This window comes from Elgaria multicarinata, chromosome 18 (assembly GCF_023053635.1).
Source record: "Elgaria multicarinata webbii isolate HBS135686 ecotype San Diego chromosome 18, rElgMul1.1.pri, whole genome shotgun sequence".
NCBI lineage: Eukaryota > Metazoa > Chordata > Lepidosauria > Squamata > Anguidae > Elgaria > Elgaria multicarinata.
Window position 1 is genome coordinate 6,591,564 of NC_086188.1, and position 18,539 is coordinate 6,610,102.

Here is an 18,539-nt window from a genome sequence, read left to right on the forward strand (position 1 = left end):
CCTCCGACCCCTTCTGACGACTCCTGTAACGACTCCAGGCACTTTTTGTGTTGCTTTAAATTTGCTTCACTTTCTCCCACAAACGATCCATTTGAATAGGAAGGATCAACCAGAGCCCTGTGAATTTGGAAAACGCTCCAAACATTATACATCCTAAACATAGTTATGCCTGCCAGGGGAATCATTTTTTTTAAGGTTCTGAAAATGCTTATGCCACCGCAAGGCATCAGTTCAAAAAGAGGATTGTCTGGAATAAACTTGAGTATTGCATCCAGTTCTGGGCTCCATACTTCAAGAAGGATGCAGACAAGCTGGAGCGTGTTCAGAGGAGGGCAACCAGGATGATCAGGGGTCTGGAAACAAAGCCCTATGAAGAGAGACTGAAAGAACTGGGCATGTTTAGCCTGGAGAAGAGAAGATTCAGGGGAGACATGATAGCACTCTTCAAAGACTTAAAAGGTTGTCAAACAGAGGAGGGCCAGGATCTCTTCTCGATCCTCCCAGAGTGCAGGACACGGAATAACGAGCTCAAGTTAAAGGAAGCCAGATTCCAGCTGGACATCAGGAAAAACTTCCTGACTGTTAGAGCAGTACGACAATGGAATCAGTTACCTAGGGAGGTTGTGGTCTCCCCCTGCATCAAACTGTAGATAGTAAGATCCCCAAGCTAGGAACATGTGTTCAGAGGAGGGCAACAAGGATGATCAGGGGTCTGGAAACAAAGCCCTATGAAGAGAGCCTGAAAGAACTGGGCCCGTTTAGCCTGGAGAAGAGAAGATTGAGGGGAGACATAGCACTCTTCAAATACTTGAAAGGTTGTCACACAGAAGAGGGCCAGGATCTCTTCTTGGTAATTCCAGAGTGCAGGACACGGAATAATGGGTTCAAGTTACAGGAAGCCAGGTTCCGGCTGTCAGGGCCCTTGGTCCTTCCAGCTCAGTGTCGTATGATCTAAATTGGTGATACCTCTCCAAGATTTCAGGTAGTAGATGTTGAGTGTGCCACCTTTTGCTTGCAAGGGATCCGGTCTACCCTTGAGCTAGGGTAGGTTCTTCTTAGAACATTTGTCTTCAGTCAGAACCCAGTACTGGGTCCCCATAGGACCTAAGGTGGCTCAGAAGAACATCACTACCCCCTATTGGCAGGAGGGCTGAGTCATGTACACATGTGCACCCCTACACACGTACACAAAGAGGTGGTTGATGTCCTTTCATTTCACTTTGATCACTTAAAAGTCCCCTGATTTTTCTGTTCCTTTGACTCCAATAAACTCATTTCTGATTTTCTGTGCAAACAGAATGCTGAACTAGATGAACCCTTGGTCTGACCAAGAGGGCTCCTCTTAGGTTCTTACATAGTGCTTTGCGGCATGATATACCTGTTTTTTCTTCTATTTTTGTCTCTTTTTTTCCTGCAATAGGTCGATCCAGTGTTCGCCGAGGAAGTCAAAGAGAAAGTAAAACGGTAGGCTTTATGCACAGAGGGTTTTTTTTTTTTTCAAGGACAGCTATGTTTACTTTGTTCTCTTTAATTTGGGGTAACGATGTCACTGAAATGTAACACACACACACACACACACACACAGTTTGGAAATATGAGTAATTGGGAGCTTAGAACACTCGCTTCAAATACGAGCCAAGCATTGTGACCCCCGGAATTCTCCTGCTTGGATTTTCATCCGAGTTGGAAAAGAGTTCCCTCCCATCTGTTCATGACCCTTCCAACCACTTCCCCCCATCCACATAGAATCATAGAATAGTCGAGTTGGAAGGGGCCTATAAGGCCATCGAGTCCAACCCCCCTGCTCTCCCATCCTCTTGGCTGCTGAGCAAGAGGGAAGAGAGAAGACGTCGGCTCAGTTCAAACAATCATAGAATCATAGAATAGCAGAGCTGGAAGGGGCCTACAAGGCCATCGAGTCCAACCCCCTGCTCAATGCAGGAATCCACCCTAAAGCATCCCCGACAGAATAGAATGTTTCTTAACGGTGGTTTTATAACTCCACGGTGGAGTTGTTACACCACCGTTGTGAAATGTGTTGTCTGGCGGGAAAACTCCACGCAACGGTGGCGTTTTTCTGGAAAACACTCCACACGGAATATCCACGCTGTGCAGAGGAGAGTTCCTGCACAACTGTTGTGTTGTGTGGCAGGCTCCATGGCGTTGCCCCGTTGCGTTGAGTTGACTTTTCCCACTGGCTACAGAGTTCCCTGGCAAGAGTGGCGAAAGGAGCGAGTGTCGCTCTAGGAGAGCTGCCAAGATTGTTGGGTTGTTGTTTTTTTGCAGTGATGGCTGATGGGATACCATCAGGAGGACTGGGGGGGCAGGGGGGGGAGAGAGAGGTCAGAGAACATGCAGTTGTCCCTGCACAGCCCCAGCGCCTGGAGACCAATTAACAGACAAAACAATGTTTGTTCGCTAGGGCGGAAGGGATCCATTTGCTACAGGAGATCCCCCAGGAAGATCTCCACGCTGCCGTGAAAAGAAGCTTCGCCGTTGTGAACAGTTCCATTTCGGAGGGGATGTCAGCAGCAATTTTGGAGGTAATTACATCCGAGCATCGAGCTCCGTGTTGAACATTCCCTTGCTTTGCTTTCATTTGAAATCTCCGTCACCCTTCCTGCCTGCCTTTTGAAGCCCCGCACATGCACAAAAAACGTATTTTTTCCCCGCACTATAGTCTTGCTCAATACAAGCAATTTCTTCCATCCTGTGGAATTAACGATACTCAAGCATTGATGCAGGGCAGAGGTCGACAGCTGGTGGATCTCTGGTTGGTTTGTCATACAACTCCCATCACTCCACCGACATTGGAGCCCCCAGCCTCCACTTAGTGGGTGTGGGGGTGTCTTCACGGCACCGGGGTTGGCGATGCCTCCCTCTCAACCCCCACGTTTTCCCTTCCCCTGGGTAGCGTCGGGTGATCCCAATGCCGAGAACAGAGCACGGGGTTTCTGAGCTGTCTTGATGCCACCTTGCCACCCTCACGTTGCTCCAGAGAAAAAAGTTGGAGTAAGGCCCCAAATTTTGTTCTCCGCAGCTTCAGCAGAAAGCTGCCCCCCCCCCCGGTTGGCTGTGCGATTGCAGCTTCATCATATGATTGACGCCACGCCACTGTGCACCCACTCTGGGGCACCCACCCCAGATAGCCCCTGGGACAGAGTGCCTTGGGTAATGGGGAGGGTCTCGATTGGTGGTGCTCTCAAAGGAGAGACTGGTTGGCCAACTGTTAGATATGCCGTAGCTGCATTCTGCGTTGCAGAGCTCTGAAGTCCCTACCAAAGTCATGATTCGAACTACCAATCGCTTATTTATAACCTCTGTTCTGATGTGTTCATAGAATCATAGAACAGTAGAGTTGGGGGAAAAAAAGAATAGTAGAGTTGGAAGGGGCCTCTAAGGCCATCAAGTTCAACGACCTGCTCAAAGCAGGAATCCACCTTAAAGCATCCCTGATGGATGGCTGTCCAGCTGCCTCTTGAAGGCCTCTAGTGTGGGAGAGCCCATCACCTCCCTAGGTAACTGGTTACACTGTCATACCGCTCTAACAGTCAGGAAGTTTTTCCTGATGTCCAGCCGGAATCAGGCTTCTTGTAACTTCAGCCCGTTATTCCGTGTCCTACACTCTGGGATGATGGAGAAGAGATCCTGGCCCTATTAAGTATTTGAAGAATGCTATCATGTCTCCCCTCAATCTTCTCTTATCCAGGCTAAACAGGCCCTTTAAATTGTTCATTGTCTCTCACTGCATTTTGGATACTGATTTTGGAAGGGTACAGCCCTGAAAAGCAGCATAAGAAATACTTGAAATTAATTCCCCAGAGAGGCTCACCTGGTACCTACTTTATACACTTCCCGGCACCAGGTGACGACCTTCTTACTATCCTGGCCATTTTTGTCTTTCGAGTTTTAAAAATAAGGAAGGAAAGAAGTAACAAAACAAACAAATAAAAAAGGAGCACGAATTTCCTGTTAGTTTCAACTCTCTAATCAGCTTTCCAAAGGTCACGGGGTCTCCAGGGTTTCATACAAGAGAGGCTGAAAATCAAATCTCTAGCAAAATAGACAGGGCAAATCCCTTTGCACTTAACCACAGACTTCATAAAGGTAGAGCGGAGCATTAATGCATGGAGGGGGGAAATATGTACACAGACTCGGAGAATGAAGGAAATAATTTCGGATCCTCTCGGTTCCCACGTGCAACGGCGTAATTGCTTGTCACGCTGCTGATTTCAATCAGAGTCGGTCCAGAGTTCTGCGGTTGCACTGTTCTCAGTTTTTCTCTCTGTATCAGAGCAACCCTGATGTCTTTCCACTGTTACGTGATGTGCTTTCATTTGACCCGTGTACAAACTTGCACACGTTCTAATGAGACTTACACCTGCTTGTAAGGCATCTTTTGACATTGGCAATAGAGTGTCTGTGGCTAAGTAAGGCAATTCTTACTCAAGATATTTATAGCACTGAAGGGGATAATGCCACTTTTCATTGTTTATTCGTTCAGTCGCTTCCGACTCTTCGTGACTTCATGGACCAGCCCACACCAGAGCTTTCTGTCGGCCGTCGCCACCCCCAGCTCCCCCAAAGTCAAGTCTGTCACCTCCAGAATATCATCCCTCCATCTTGCCCTTGGTCGGCCCCTCTTCCTTTTGCCTTCCACTTTCCCTAGCATCAGCCTCTTCTCCAGGGTATCCTGTCTTCTCATTATGGGGCCAAAGTACTTCCGTTGTGCCTTTAATACCATTCCCTCAAGTGAGCAGTCTGGCTTTATTTCCTGGAGTATGGACTGGTTGGATCTTCTTGCAGTCCAAGGCACTCTCAGAAAGCTCTGGCACGGGCTGGTCCATGAAGTCACGAAGAGTCGGAAGCGACTGAACGAATAAACAACAACAATATATTTACATGCAAACTTTTTTGCGGACTAAACAAAATGCTGCCGATAAATGCAGAAATGGGATGGAATGGGCTTCCGAATGAACGAGTGCAGAACTGGCAGAAAGAGACTGATCTCAGTCCTATTCTCGTGTTTTCCTCTACGGTTGTTATTCGTTTATTTATTTTCCACGGCAGGAGATCCGTAGGACGAGAAGTGGCCCATTCCCCCCCGTAACTCCCTGTTTACATTTGTTTGAAGTTTTCTCTCGTCCAGCTTCCCTGCAGATATTCCTACTGGCCTTGATGATAAAGCGGCACCATCTGCCTCGCAAGCAAAGAGGAGCGGGATCTTGAAGGTGGCCACTCTTTTAATTAGGAAAAAAAGAAAAAAAGAAAGACCCCTACCTGAAATGGTCGACAGGAGAAAGAGCCATCTGTCCAAATCCTGTTTCGTTAACCTGGGCAGAAATGGCTCTGGAAAGCGTATACAGGAGGCACAGCCTGCTGATGAAAACATGCTGCTTCTGATACTTGTATAATCAAAGTGGCCCTGAAAGAAACATTTATTTATTTATTTATTTATTTCATTTCATTTCATTTCATTTCATTTCATTTCATTTCTATACGGCCCAATAGCCGAAGCTCTTGGGGCGGTTCACAAAAATCAAAACCATGAAGAGCACAATACAACAACCGACAATTTAAAAACACAGACACAAAATACAATATAAAAAGCACGACCGGGAGAAAACCACACAGCAAAAATTGATATAGGTTAAAATATGAAATTAAAACAGCAGAGTTTAAATTTAAGTTAAATTAGGTGTTAAAACCACGTGCTTTCTCTCTCTTCACCAGCAAAGTGGCCTCGAGATATGCTGGACTACTACAATGACCATCAGCCCCAGCCAGGCTAATGGCAGTTGTAGTACAACATATGGGCTTGGAAAAGGCTGCTATATAATCTATATAATATCTTTCATAGAATCATAGAATAGTACAGTTGGAAGGGACCTATAAGGCCATCGAGTCCAACCCCCTGCTCAATGCAGGAATCCACCTTAAAGCATCCCTGACAGATGGTTGTCCAGCTGCCTCTTGAAGGCCTCTAGTGTAGGAGAACCCACAACCTCCCTAGGTAACTGGTTCCACTGTCAGACTGCTCTAACAGTCAGGAAGTTTTTCCTGTTGTCCAGTTCTCTCTGACTCTTTCCAAACCTAATGGCCTCCAGATGCACTGGATGACGACAACTCCCATTATCCCTGAAGGACAGGGGCTGATGAGAGTTGTAGTCCCATTTTGGATTATACATCTACCAGAAGGATTGAAGCAGCATTCCCCCCAACCCCCCCAAAAAACAGCAGGCGGTGGTATTATTCTTCAGAGCCTCTTTTCCCCACCTCCATTCCCAGATGTGCCAATTTTCTCCGTACCGGATTTGAAACCAGGAACGCGTCCTGTATTTTTGTGTTTCGATAGGGTTTCTTGCAGGCAGTTCTCCCAAGGCTTACTTCTGGGTGGACATGGATAGGATCGCATTGTTACTCGCTCCGTCGCTCAAGAATGATGGGAGTTGTAGTACAACACATTGGAGGCCGCTGCGTTGGATAGTGTGTCCGCATGCGGGCAAGCTCAGAGAACCAACTTTTCTAAATTCTCCAACCCCAACCCATGTCATCTGCTTTGTTTCCATGCCAATTTCCGCGGCAGGGAAATCACTCCTCCCCCCCCCCCCCGGTCGGAAACGGTAATGACGGTAATTAAAAGTGCATTCTCTCCCTAAGTGCCAGTGAATCAGTATGGATTGAACAACCTGGAGAGTGGATTTCTTTCTGTTGTCTGACACTGCGATAATTGTACAAGATGAGCCATTAAGCACTCAAAAGACTGTATGTTTTCAGGATTTCTGAAGCTGGCGTGACGGTAATTAAAATGTGAGTCCGCCGGGGGAAGCGTACGCTCGACGAGGACATGAGCGGCACTCATGTCTGGGCTTCCCCGGGGATGATGGGATTTGCCCCGTGTCGTTTCATGTATAGAATCATAGAATAGTAGAGTTGGAAGGGGCCTCTAAGGCCATCGAGTCCAACCCCCTTCTCTATGCAAGAACCCACCATAAAGCATCCCTGCCCAGCTGCTCTTGAAGGCCTCTAGGGTGGGAGAGCCCACCACCTCCCTAGGTCATTGGTTCCATTGCCGTTCTGCTCTAACAATCAGGAAGTATTTCCTGATGTTCAACTGGCATCTGGCTTCCTGTAACTTAGAATCATAGAATAGTAGAGTTGGAAGGGGCCTATAATAAGGCCATCGAGTCCAACCCCCTGCTCAATGCAGGAATCCACCCTAAAGCATCCCTGACAGATGGTTGTCCAGCTGCCTCTTAAAGGCCTCTAGTGTAGAGTCCATGACCGCCCTAGGTCATTGCTTCCATTGTCATGCTGCTTATTGAAAAGTTTTTTTTGCTCTGATGGAGATGAGCACCTAGCAGGCCCAGGTGATGCATTCTTAACAATATTGCTTATTATTTCCAATCCTTAAATTTGATTTAGTCAAATTTAAGAGTGGGCCCATTGAAATTGATGGGACAATTTAGCCATGACTCATTGAAGTCCATTGATTTTAGTGGCGCTACACTAGATGTGACTAAATCTGGATCCAACCCAATATGCCCAAACTGCTGTTCTCCAGCAAATATTCATTTGTCTTAATATATTTATATAAAGCCAACCAATAACATCATTTCCTGCCTGTGAACTGAATCCTTCGCGGAGCTCCAGCTCTACCTAACCCAGGTCTTTTCTCCTCTGTACAATTGTTTAGGCAATGGATTTAAACGTCCCAGTGCTGGCAAGAAATATCCCAGGGAATGCTGCGATAATCACGCACAAAGAAACTGGATTATTATATTCAACCCCTCAGGTAAGAAAGTAAAAAACCAAACACCTGTGGGGCCTGTGGTCTGTGACACTTACCTGGGAGGAGTCATGCAGAAGATTGCCCTGTTCGTCTCCTGGCATTCGGTGATTTAAGGATGCCCCATCCTTAAATCAGGGAATGAGAATGCGCAATACGTAGAGTACTCAACGACCTCCAGTACAGGAAAAGACAGACTAAGGGCGCAAACCCATGGACTGCGCCCTCACTGCTCGGAAGCTTTCGAAATTGGAGGCTTCTGAGAGTCCTCTACCCTGCTGGATTGAAGCCGACAGGGCGGGAGAAGTGGTGGAGACTATCTTCGCCTCCTCATTCTCTGATCTCCTTTATTTTTGCTAGACAGGCTTTTTAGCCCATCTAGCAATGCACTTTGGAGGGGCGGAGGCTGAGGATAAATCACATCCTGGCCTCTCTGGTCTTCTCCCCTCCCTGCCCACTGGTACGTGTGTGTGTGTGTGTGTGTGTGTCCCACTGTCCGCCTTTCTAAGGTCAATTTTCTAACCTCAGAGATGCAGCCAATGTGGTTCATTCAGCACTGACTGTGATGGGGAGGGACGCAGGGGGCGGATCTCTGACACCCCCTTCTGAGGTCGGCGGTCCATCTCCGACCTTGGATGGGGTTTTCTGAGCCATCCTGTGTTCCCTGGGGCACTCGCCCAGGGGGCCTAAGGATGGTTCTCGAAGGTTCGTATTGTCCTTAGAATCTAGTGGCTGTTATCTGCGCTAGTCCGTGACTTGTGACATGTTGAAGTCAGGCCTGACTGTTCTCCTTCAGTTTCTGTCTCTGTTTAAAAACATAAAAGCTCATCACAAATGAGAGTTCAGAGCTATGTACACGTTAATTGTCAAGAGCCCAGAGTTCAGCGGCAGAACTCACGCTCCGCATGCTGCAAGTCCTCAGCCTGATCCCAGGAATCCTCAGGGGATCTTGGGTAATGGACCTGAAAGAGACTTCATAGCTCAGCGATAGAGCATATTTTATTTATTTATTTATGTATGTATGTATGTATATTTATTTATTTATCGCATATACCCGTCAGCTTTATTTATTTATTTATCGCATATACCCGTCAGCTTTATTTATTTATCGTATATACCCGTCAGCTTTATTTATTTATTTATCGTACATACCCGTCAGCTTTATCTATCTATTTATTTAAGCATGGCCTCCGCGCAATGAGGCTGTTCATACAATGCGCTAACCCACACTCAGCTGTTGAGTGTGGGTTGTTGCTGAACCGTGGGCTAGAGTGTGGTTAGCATGTTGTGCAAATCCAGTCAGTGTCTGATCCAGTGCTTGGAACCTCCTGTTTTCAAGTTTCTCAAGGAACTGGGGAGGGGTGAGGTCTCTATTTGAAACCTAGGCTCATTTCTCTTCCCTTGTCCCAGCCAGGGCCGGTGCCAGACTATTTTGCGCCCTAGGCAAGGTGAGCTACTTTCACCACCACCATCCCCAAAAAAATGCCAACTTTGATTTTTAAGAACGTATGTTTCCTGGAAAAAAATAAGAAGCACAAAACTTGAAACTGCTAAATTTATTTTAAAGTGCAAGAAATACGTCATGCCAATTATAACAAACAAATTGGAAAGGAACGTCTATGGGTCTAAAATGCATTATTTAATAGGAATATCACCTCCAAATCATCCCCAACTCTCACACACGTGCACACACACACACTCAGCATCACTCACTCCAAACAAACACACGCATGAACACATGCATTCACTCAAAGACCCCATTCACCCATACATTCATTCATTCTCTCTCTCTCTCTCTCTCTCTTCCGGGCATGTTCCAGAAGTCCGAACATGGAGCTGCCCCACCCCCACCCCAGCGTCCCTGGCTTTGCTTCGGCTGGGCGGGCGCAGGGCGCCATCTTGCCCGCCCAGGCCCAGCTGAATCCTCGGGCCGGGCCGGCTCACAGCCAACGCGCGTGAGTGCTGTGCTGTGCCCAGCGCCCCTCTTAGCTTGGCGCTCTAGGAGGCCGCCTGAGTGGCCTCTATGGTAGCGCCGGCCCTGGTCCCAGCTCCCCCATGAAGGCTGCAGGATGGATCACATGCTGAGCGACTTACTTAGTTGTTTATTACATTTATATACCGCCCCGTAGCCGAAGCTCTCTGGGCGGTTTACAAAGACTTGTAGCCCCTGCTACAATAGTGCCTGCTCTTGTTTAGAGTTGAGCATTCTCAGGCCTTCCGGCACTCAAGGAGAAGCGTAAGCAGCAATAGCAACGGCAACAAAATCTAACATGGTCTCGATGATTTGCAGCACTTCGCGTGCCCACTTTGCACGCTCACCATTTTCTAGACGTGTTCACCCGATATCCTAATTAACCAGTAGCCTTAATTAGGCTTGGGAAGGGGTGGTGGTGGTGGGTGTCATGAGAGAATTAATCCAGTTGCTTCCATAAATTAGATTTCGGTCTCCCATCAATAATCAGCTAAGTGCAGCAATGCTACACTTTATGTATACACGCACACAGAGATTAAATAAAACTGCAAAGTAGGAAATGCATTTTCTTCTCGAGATTTTCTTTCGTAGCTTGCCTATGATTAATGCATACTATTAAGCCGAGTCTCAGAAAGGTGGGCTCTCTGTTTTCATTAGTCTTTGGCAGTGCTTTATTTTAGTGCAGTGTTTTATTCTCCTTTGTCCTTACCCACCACCCAGTCCCCTGGAAAAAAAAATGATTACGCCTAACATTTTTCTTCCCCGAGAGTTCATTGTTTAACATGGTCTTCACAAATGAATCTCTTTGTTAACAAATGCAACCTATTTTCCTATACACACTTTTTCTTCCTCTCCTTCTTTTCATCTCTTTTTCCCCCTCCTCTTTCTCGTCCTCCTCTGCTCTTCTTCTTCCCTTCATCTCTTTTTCTTTTCCTCCTCTTTCTCCTCCTCCTCTTCTCCTCTTCTTCCCTTTCTCCTCCTCCTTCTCTTCATCTCTTTTTCTTTTCCTCCTCTTTCTCCTCCTCCTCTTCTCCTCTTCTTCCCTTCCTCCTCCTCCTTTTCTTCATCTCTTTTTCTTTTCCTCTTCCTCTTCTCTTCTTCCCTTTCTTCTCCTCCTCCTCTTCATCTCTTTTTCTTTTCCTCCTCCTCTTCTCCTTTTCTTCCCTTTCTCCTCTTCCTCCTCTTCATCTCTTTCTTTTCCTCCTCCTCTTCTCCTCTTCTTCCCTTTCTCCTCCTCCTTCTCTTCATCTCTTTTTCTTTTCCTCCTCTTTCTTGTCCTCCTCGTCTCCTTTTCTTCCCTTTCTCCTCCTCTTCTTCTTCTTTTCTGCTCCCCATTCTCCTCCTAAGAACATAAGACCATAAGAAGAGCCCTGCTGGATCAGACTGAGGGTCCATCTAGTCCAGCATTCTGTTCACACAATGGCCAACCAGCTGTCAGCCAGGGACCAACAAAGCAGGACACGGTGCAACATGGTTTCCATGGCCGAGTGGGGACTAGAACCCAGATTTCCCGACTCCCAGTCCAGCACTTTAGCTACTACACCATGGTGGCATAGGTAGCTGTCATGGAGGCATAAGTAGCTGTCATGGAAGCATAAGTAACTGTCATGACTAGCAACCATTGATAGGCTTCTTCTCCATGGATTTGTCCCATCCCTTCTTAAAGCTGCCCAGGTTGGCAACCATCCCGTACCTCTTGCGGTAGCGAATTCCAGAGTCATGCCACATGAAAAAGTCTTTCCTTTTGTCTGTCCTGAATCACCCGCCTCTCAGCTTCTTTGGAGGGACCCCAGGTTCTAGGTTTAGGAGAGAGAGGGAGAAATTTCTCCCTATCTACTGTGCCATGCCTACTTTATACACCAACGTGTCAAGGTCCATGTATACAAATAGCTTTTTTATAAGCTTTGTAAACCACTTAGAGAGATCCAGCTCTTGGGCAGTATAGAAATGTAATGAATGAATGAATGAATGAAAATTATTATTATTATTATTATTATTATTATTATTATTATTATTTCTTACCCACTTCTCCCTCTAGATCGAGGCGGGGAACAACATTAGATACAAATACCATAAAATACATAAAACTGATTAAAACATTATTTATTTATTTATTTATTTATTGCATTTCTATACCGCCCAATAGCCGGAGCTCTCTGGGCAGTTCACAAAAATTAAAAACATTCAAAGTATAAAACAACAGTATGAAACCATAATATAAAATACAATATAAAAGCTCAACCAGATCAAAACAGCAGCAATGCAAAATTACAAATTTAAAACACCGAGTTTAAATTTATTTATAGACTGTTAAAATGCTGGGAGAATAAAAAGGTCTTCACCTGGCGTCTAAAAGCATATAAGGTGCCAAGCGAACCTCTTTAGGGAGCTCATTCCACAGCCGGGGTGCCACAGCAGAGAAGGCCCTCCTCCTAGTAGCCACCTGCCTCACTTCCTTTGGCAGAGGTTCACAGACAAGGACCCCTGAGGATGACCTTAGGGTCCGGGCAGGTACATACGTGAGGAGGCGTTCCTTCAGATAACCTGGCCCCAAGCTGTTTAGGGCTTTAAATGTTAATACCAGCACTTTGAATCGGGCCCAGACCTGGACTGGCAGCCAATGAAGCTGGAAAAGGACTGGCGTGATGTGGTCTCGTCGGCCAGTCCCTGTTAGTAACCATGCTGCCCTGTTTTGTACCAGTTGAAGTTTCCGGACCGTTTTCAAAGGCAGCCCCACGTATAACACATTGCAGTAATCCAATCGAGAGGTTATCAGAGCATGGATCACTGTAGCTAGGCTATCTCTGTCCAGATAAGGGCGCAGTTGGTATATATATAAAACATATGATGGGTGTTTCTCCGTCTAACCCTCCACCCACTTCCCCTTCCTCGGCTTATTTCTATTCTAAATGGCCTTCTTCAGTACGGTTCTGATTTGACCTGATTCGGTACCAGCCAGCTTTGTATGACCATCTAAGCTTGACTTCCGCTCGGTTCTTCCTATGTATCCTTTCACTTTATGTCCCCCTGGAGAGCCTTCAGAAAAAGCCATTAATTTTCCGTTGTCTGTGCAGCCCTCCGAACTGTGTGCTTAAGGATAATGAATATTTCTGTAGAGGCCCTCTCTGCACAAGCAGGCCGATCTCTGTGCGTCTGTGTGTGCCCACATGAAGAATGTGTGTGTGTGTGCAACAGGAATTGTAATCAAATCGGATAAAAACAGCCCTTTGGGCCAGGATGAGGCCTGTTGGACTATAGATCCCATCGTCCCCTTTGGCCAGGGATGATGGGAACTGTCGTCGGACACATATGGATGGCGCTGGATTGGGGAAAGCTGGAATAAGCCAACTCTCTACGTGCACAGTGATTGAATCCGGAGAATCCCTGACCATTGGCAGGCTGGCTGGGGATAATGGGGGTTGTTGTCCAAAACACCTGGAGCTCACTAGGTTGCCATGTTGACTGCACCATTCTCCTGCCACAAATCACACACACACACACACACACCCAAAGTGCCATTTGTTGCACATAGTTGCTGTCCGTTCATAACTGACATGCATGTGTATCCTTTTCCCGTTCACCCCTAACTCGTTCGTTTGCTATGTGGCGAGTTTTAGAGTGTAAGTCCCTCGGGGCAGGGATTCTATCCTCTAATCCTTTGTAAACTACCATGGACATTGACAGCGCGATGAAGATGAGGATGTGGATGAAGTTAATGATGACGGCAATGTTATCTTTTCAGGAATTCGTTCAGCTCTCCCAAATCCTGATCAATGACCCGTTTTTGCACAGGAAGATGGTGACGAGAGCCAAGGAGTATGTCACGAACCGCCATTTGTGGGACCACGAAAGGACGACGTATCAAAACCTTGTGCTGAAGCTTCGCTGACTCACGTTGGCTCTCTCTATTTGCCCATATCCATCTGCAAATTGCACAGATATATTTGCAAATATATATATATGGGTGCTCACTAAGGAACAGAAATCCATAGCCAATTAATCGTATGGGCCCAAGTCCAGGGGAATTTAATTATCTCTTATTCCCACCCAAACCAACTTGATGGTTTCCAGATGTTTTTGACTGTGACTCCCACCAGTCGCACCCAACATGACTAATGTTCCGGGAAGGTGGCTGTTGTAGTTCCAAACATCTGGAGATCACCAGGTTGCCTGTCTCTGCCATCGGATGTGTTAGGTGCAACGAATTTCTGCCCCGTTCATTACAATGGCACTTGAATTAAGGTGTCTTCTGAACATGACCTGGCTTTCTGGCTTAACCACCGTGGTTAAATAAAGCCATGGTTTAAGGTGTCTTCTGAATGGGCCCACTGTGTCTTTTCTGCTCATTTAGGCTCTCTTTGGAATTTAATTTTTGAATTCAATATCGAACTGCTTTGAGAACTCTACCTACCACACTCTCACACACCATAATATATTTTTTCCGCATATCAGAGGTTCCATAGGAAATCAGTAATGGGGCGCAAGCATTGGTTGAAGACAGCTTGGCTGCCTCTGCATCGTCCCAATCAATGTGCGGCCATAGTAGTGAGTGTAGCCTAGCTTGCTCTCTCAGTTTGTGCAAGGGATCAGTGAAGCTCAACAGGCCAGGACAGTGCCATATATGAATTGAACATGTCTCCTAGAAAATGACCCAGAGGTCCTGCTTGGTCCAGAGGGTTTCCATGACAGATGCATGCTCGGGGATTCTCTGGCCAACAAGGCGGTACAGGAAGTGCCTCATAAATACGTCTGTGAAGTTCAATTCCATGAAGATACAGTGTTGTTGGCCCACTCATAAAATGGCTTCCATGGAGTGGGGTTTGCCCCTTCCTAAAATGGCTGCCGGGATGGGCATGGCCGGTTGCAACCCTTTTCCCCCAGAAGGCAAACTGTTGAAACTAAAGGAAGAGTTGCTTGTCCGAGAACCTAGGTATGAAGGAGAGATGAGGCCTGAGCACTTTAAAGAGGAAAACCACTCTTCTGAACCCAAATAAAAATGGCACTGGAGAGCAGCACTTCACTTTGCAGCACACCAGACTTCCAGTTAAACCACAGCGACAATAATTAAGGAATGAGGACTGGGGCTGTTGATGGACACCAAGAGAGGTGTCCCCGAGCAAATTGGTGTCCACAGGCATGAAGCGGGAGGCCCCCAAACAGGCAGAAACTTAAACATGGCCTGGTAGCAAATAGAGCAAGGCGGGACAGGGTCATGAGGGAGCTTCTAGTGTAAACTGAGAGCGAGGCCTAGAATGTCCCCCCCCCCATCCCAAGAATCCCCTGCGGCCCACCTTAGCAAATAAAGTCAACGTTAAAAAGGTTCCCTGCAGATACTCAGTTTGAAAAGCCACCGATCCAGGGAGTTGATTATCTTCTTCCGATGGGTTTGCTTCTCCTGGTGACGGACGAGGCCTAATAACAAGAGAAAAGAGCTTGTCTCCATGAGACGAGGAAGGAACTACCTTTTGTTACTGTTAATTGGGGGTCGCTGAGCCTTCCATTAAAACTTGAAATCACAACGGTCAATTTTGGATTGGAAGTGGTTTCCCGACGGAGCGGCCGTTTCTCCGCCCGTCCCTGTCAGCGTTTAACAAGCCGAGCTCTGGCAGGTGCTTTGCACCCCTGATCGACCGAGGAGAGAGAAAGTGAAAAGGCGGAGATGTTAATTGTGAGGAACGTCAAGCCGCCGATTCATTGACGGCAGGAATAGCGCGAGACCTCGAGTCCCAAGGGGAAAGCGGCCATTTTGAAGAGTTCACCGGGGATAGAGGACCGGACAGCCTTGCGCAACGGAGGGGTTGCCCAAATCGTGATCACTAAATCTCCTACCTTGACTGCTACATTAACATTTAGTAGCTATTGGGTTAGTAAAGGAAGGTTTCATCATTGGGGGGGGGGGTTGTCATTAATATTCCCTCATCCCAGTCATTTTATATCAGGTCAAATAAACACACGCTACACACAATGGGTAGGGTGGTCCAGAGACTCACCATAGAACAACCCCTTTACTGGAGAAGAATGAATGGAGCATTAAACAGAATAGATTAAGGAGGAATGTTTCGTACCTTTTTAGCGTCTGATTGATTACCGCCTCCCAATGTATAATAGGGTGAAGAGTGGAATCCTATGCATGTCTACTCAGAATCCAGCCCAGTTGAGTTCAGTCAATGGTAGGCATGGTTGGGCAAGGTGAGCTACTTTCACCACCACCCCCAAAATGCCAACTTTGATTTTTAAACGGCTCTGGGAAGGCGGCTTCTGGGCAGAAGTCTGAATGTGGAGCCGCCCCTCACCCCAGCGTCCCTGGCTTCGCTTCAGCTGGGCGGGCGTGGGGCACCATCTCACCCACCCAGGCCTAGCTGAATCCTCGGCCTGGCCCGGCTCACAGCCAACGCGCTTGAGTGCTGCACGGCGCCCCTCTTAGCTTGGCGCTCTAGGCGGCCGCCTGAGTGGCCTCTATGGTAGCACCGGCCCTGAGTTGACCATCTTCCTCCAATAACCTCCAATGAAAGGGAACTTCACTACTTCAGCTCCAGGGCTGGCATGGTTCTCCCCATGATCTGCTCCTGACATGTGTCCAGAAACCCCCTTCTAAGAGGAACGTCGCTAATGGAGGATCCCCACCACTATATAGAGAAGATTTCTGCAGGTGGACCCCCCCAGTCCAAATCCATGGCCACAGCATGCTCAAGCAGAAATTATTATTTTTTTCTTATCTTTGGTTTGTATAGCCCTTTCTCTCCTTTCTGACACCAAATCTCATTTTATACATATATGGTTATTTCTGCAAGCATTGACTATTGCCATTTTCACCTCTCTCTCTCTCTCTCTCTCTCTCTCTCTCTTCGCTCTCTGTATACTTTCAGCCCAAATCTTCTTCAACACAAGTCCAGCGATAACTCTAACCTCGCTTGATAGAGGTCACCTCTTTCATTAGTCGATTCAATCAACTTTCATCAGGCACCGAAACCACAAGCACACAAAATACGTTGGCCTGGTATGACTCCAAAACCCAATCATGGAAAAGCGCTTTTTCTTTTCTGTGCTTTTCTTTGCGCGGCAGGGGAGGGCAACTTGAACAGGCAGGAGGGCAAATTTCATGCTATTGCTGGGACAGACAACTAGGTGTTAGAGAATTCTTAAATCCTCTGCCCAGGTGTCTGAATTCTGCGACCCGAATGAGTTTTGCAGAGGATTAGTGGTGCGAAGTTGCAGAATTTCTCTTATTTTTACATCGTTGGGTGCTTTAAACTGTTTTGCTGGTCAGAGGGAGGCACGATGGGTTGGCATTGTGCCCCGTTCCCAATCACTAGAACTTAAGACTTTGTGGGTTCAGGCCAAAGGTCCATCCAGTCTGAGGTCCTGCTTTCCACAACGTCCAACCAGATGCCTCCAGGAAGCCACTGGCCTTCAAGCTGCCCCCATTCCGCCCCACAAGTGGCACGTTATCTCTGACCATATTGACCAATCTCTCTGGCTTGCAAGATTTGAGCAAGATTTGCCTGCAACCTTTCAAACATCTCTTCACAGTTGTAAGGTCCAGAATGGGTGGGCCACACAGCCTGTGCCCCCCCCCATGTCTTCTCCATTCCCCCTACCTATATCACAAATTCAGTTTTTGATAAAGGCATCCATAGTGGCTATGAAACACTAAGAGGGTCAAAAGCTATCTTGTTCGCAAGCTAATGTTGACCGTTTTGATGCTCTGTAGCCCCTAAGATGACATGTTTCCAGCACATACCCGGGGGGGGGGGTGTGAGAGATGTGGGGGGTGGGTGTAGGGCAGACCAGGGCATGAAAAGTGCCCCTGGTCTTCTCAAAGTTGCCCATCCCAGGTCTAGAAATGAGCTTTTATCAATGAAAAAGAGAAGCTGGGTTCTGCCGTTCGTCCAATTTCCCGTGTTTCTGCACTATCGGATCCTACGCATCGTCTTGGCAATTGGCTACGTTCCTACACATAACCTTGCATATTTCGATTCCATCTTTTTCTTTTTTAAATGTCTCTATGGCTTGAATTTTGGTTAGGAAACCGGCCTAATGTTGATTCCCCCTCCCAAATACACATCATTAAAAAAAAAAAAGCATGTTCCATTTGCCACAAAAGAGCATTCCAGGTTGCCGGCCCATTCTCCTATTTTTAGCAAGGCCGAAAGTCCCCTGCGGTGTTGTAATTATCCCAATCAGATACGTCAAGAGAATTTTCAGCTGAAGAACACTTTGCTCCCTTCGACACATGCAAATCAGCTCCATTTGGCCTAGATGCTTTTACTCTGGCGGAGGACAGGGGAGGGGGGAGAGAGAGAGAGAAACATTGACAGTTTGCTGGGTTTATGCAGCAATTTAGGAATTCCGCAGCGCAAGTGGCAAAGATGAATGGAGAACGTTTCTGCCACTATCCCCTAACTTTCTTCTTTTAAAGATCAAAGAATGAACCATTCACCCACCCCAGCAGAAACCCTGTTGCTTTAACCCTCAAATCAGATGGACCATGAAGCAATGGAAACAAACCCTCAAGGTGAAAGTTCCTTTTTCACCCTGCAACGAAAAGAAAACCACTCCAGTTTATCGGAAGACACTGTTGTAGTCTTAACACTTCCATCAACGTGGTGACTTTCCAAAAGGAAGCATTTAAGAGTATCCCATTTTCTGGACAGAGCTCCATCATTCCCTTGGGGGGGGGGGAGGGGTGGGCAGGAGATCACAAATCATGTTTTGTGATTTGCTGTTGTTTTTAAAATGGAGCTTGGCTCACCCTTAAAATCAATTTGCGAGCTGAGG

The 18,539-nt window shown here is 47.0% G+C and overlaps 1 protein-coding gene across 2 annotated transcripts in view; it reads left to right on the forward strand.

Annotated features, from left to right (window-relative positions):
• GLT1D1 (glycosyltransferase 1 domain containing 1) overlaps window positions 1-13,993 on the forward strand; it is a 49,640-nt gene extending 35,647 nt beyond the window's left edge. For both annotated transcript variants that reach the window (XM_063143681.1, XM_063143682.1), the window contains exons 9-12: window positions 1,421-1,464; window positions 2,423-2,543; window positions 7,697-7,795; window positions 13,504-13,993. In XM_063143681.1, coding sequence (XP_062999751.1) covers window positions 1,421-1,464; window positions 2,423-2,543; window positions 7,697-7,795; window positions 13,504-13,650 — 411 coding nt within the window. In that variant the 3' untranslated portion in view covers window positions 13,651-13,993. The remainder of the gene's footprint in view (window positions 1-1,420; window positions 1,465-2,422; window positions 2,544-7,696; window positions 7,796-13,503) is intronic.
• The last annotated feature ends 4,546 nt before the right edge of the window (window positions 13,994-18,539 follow it).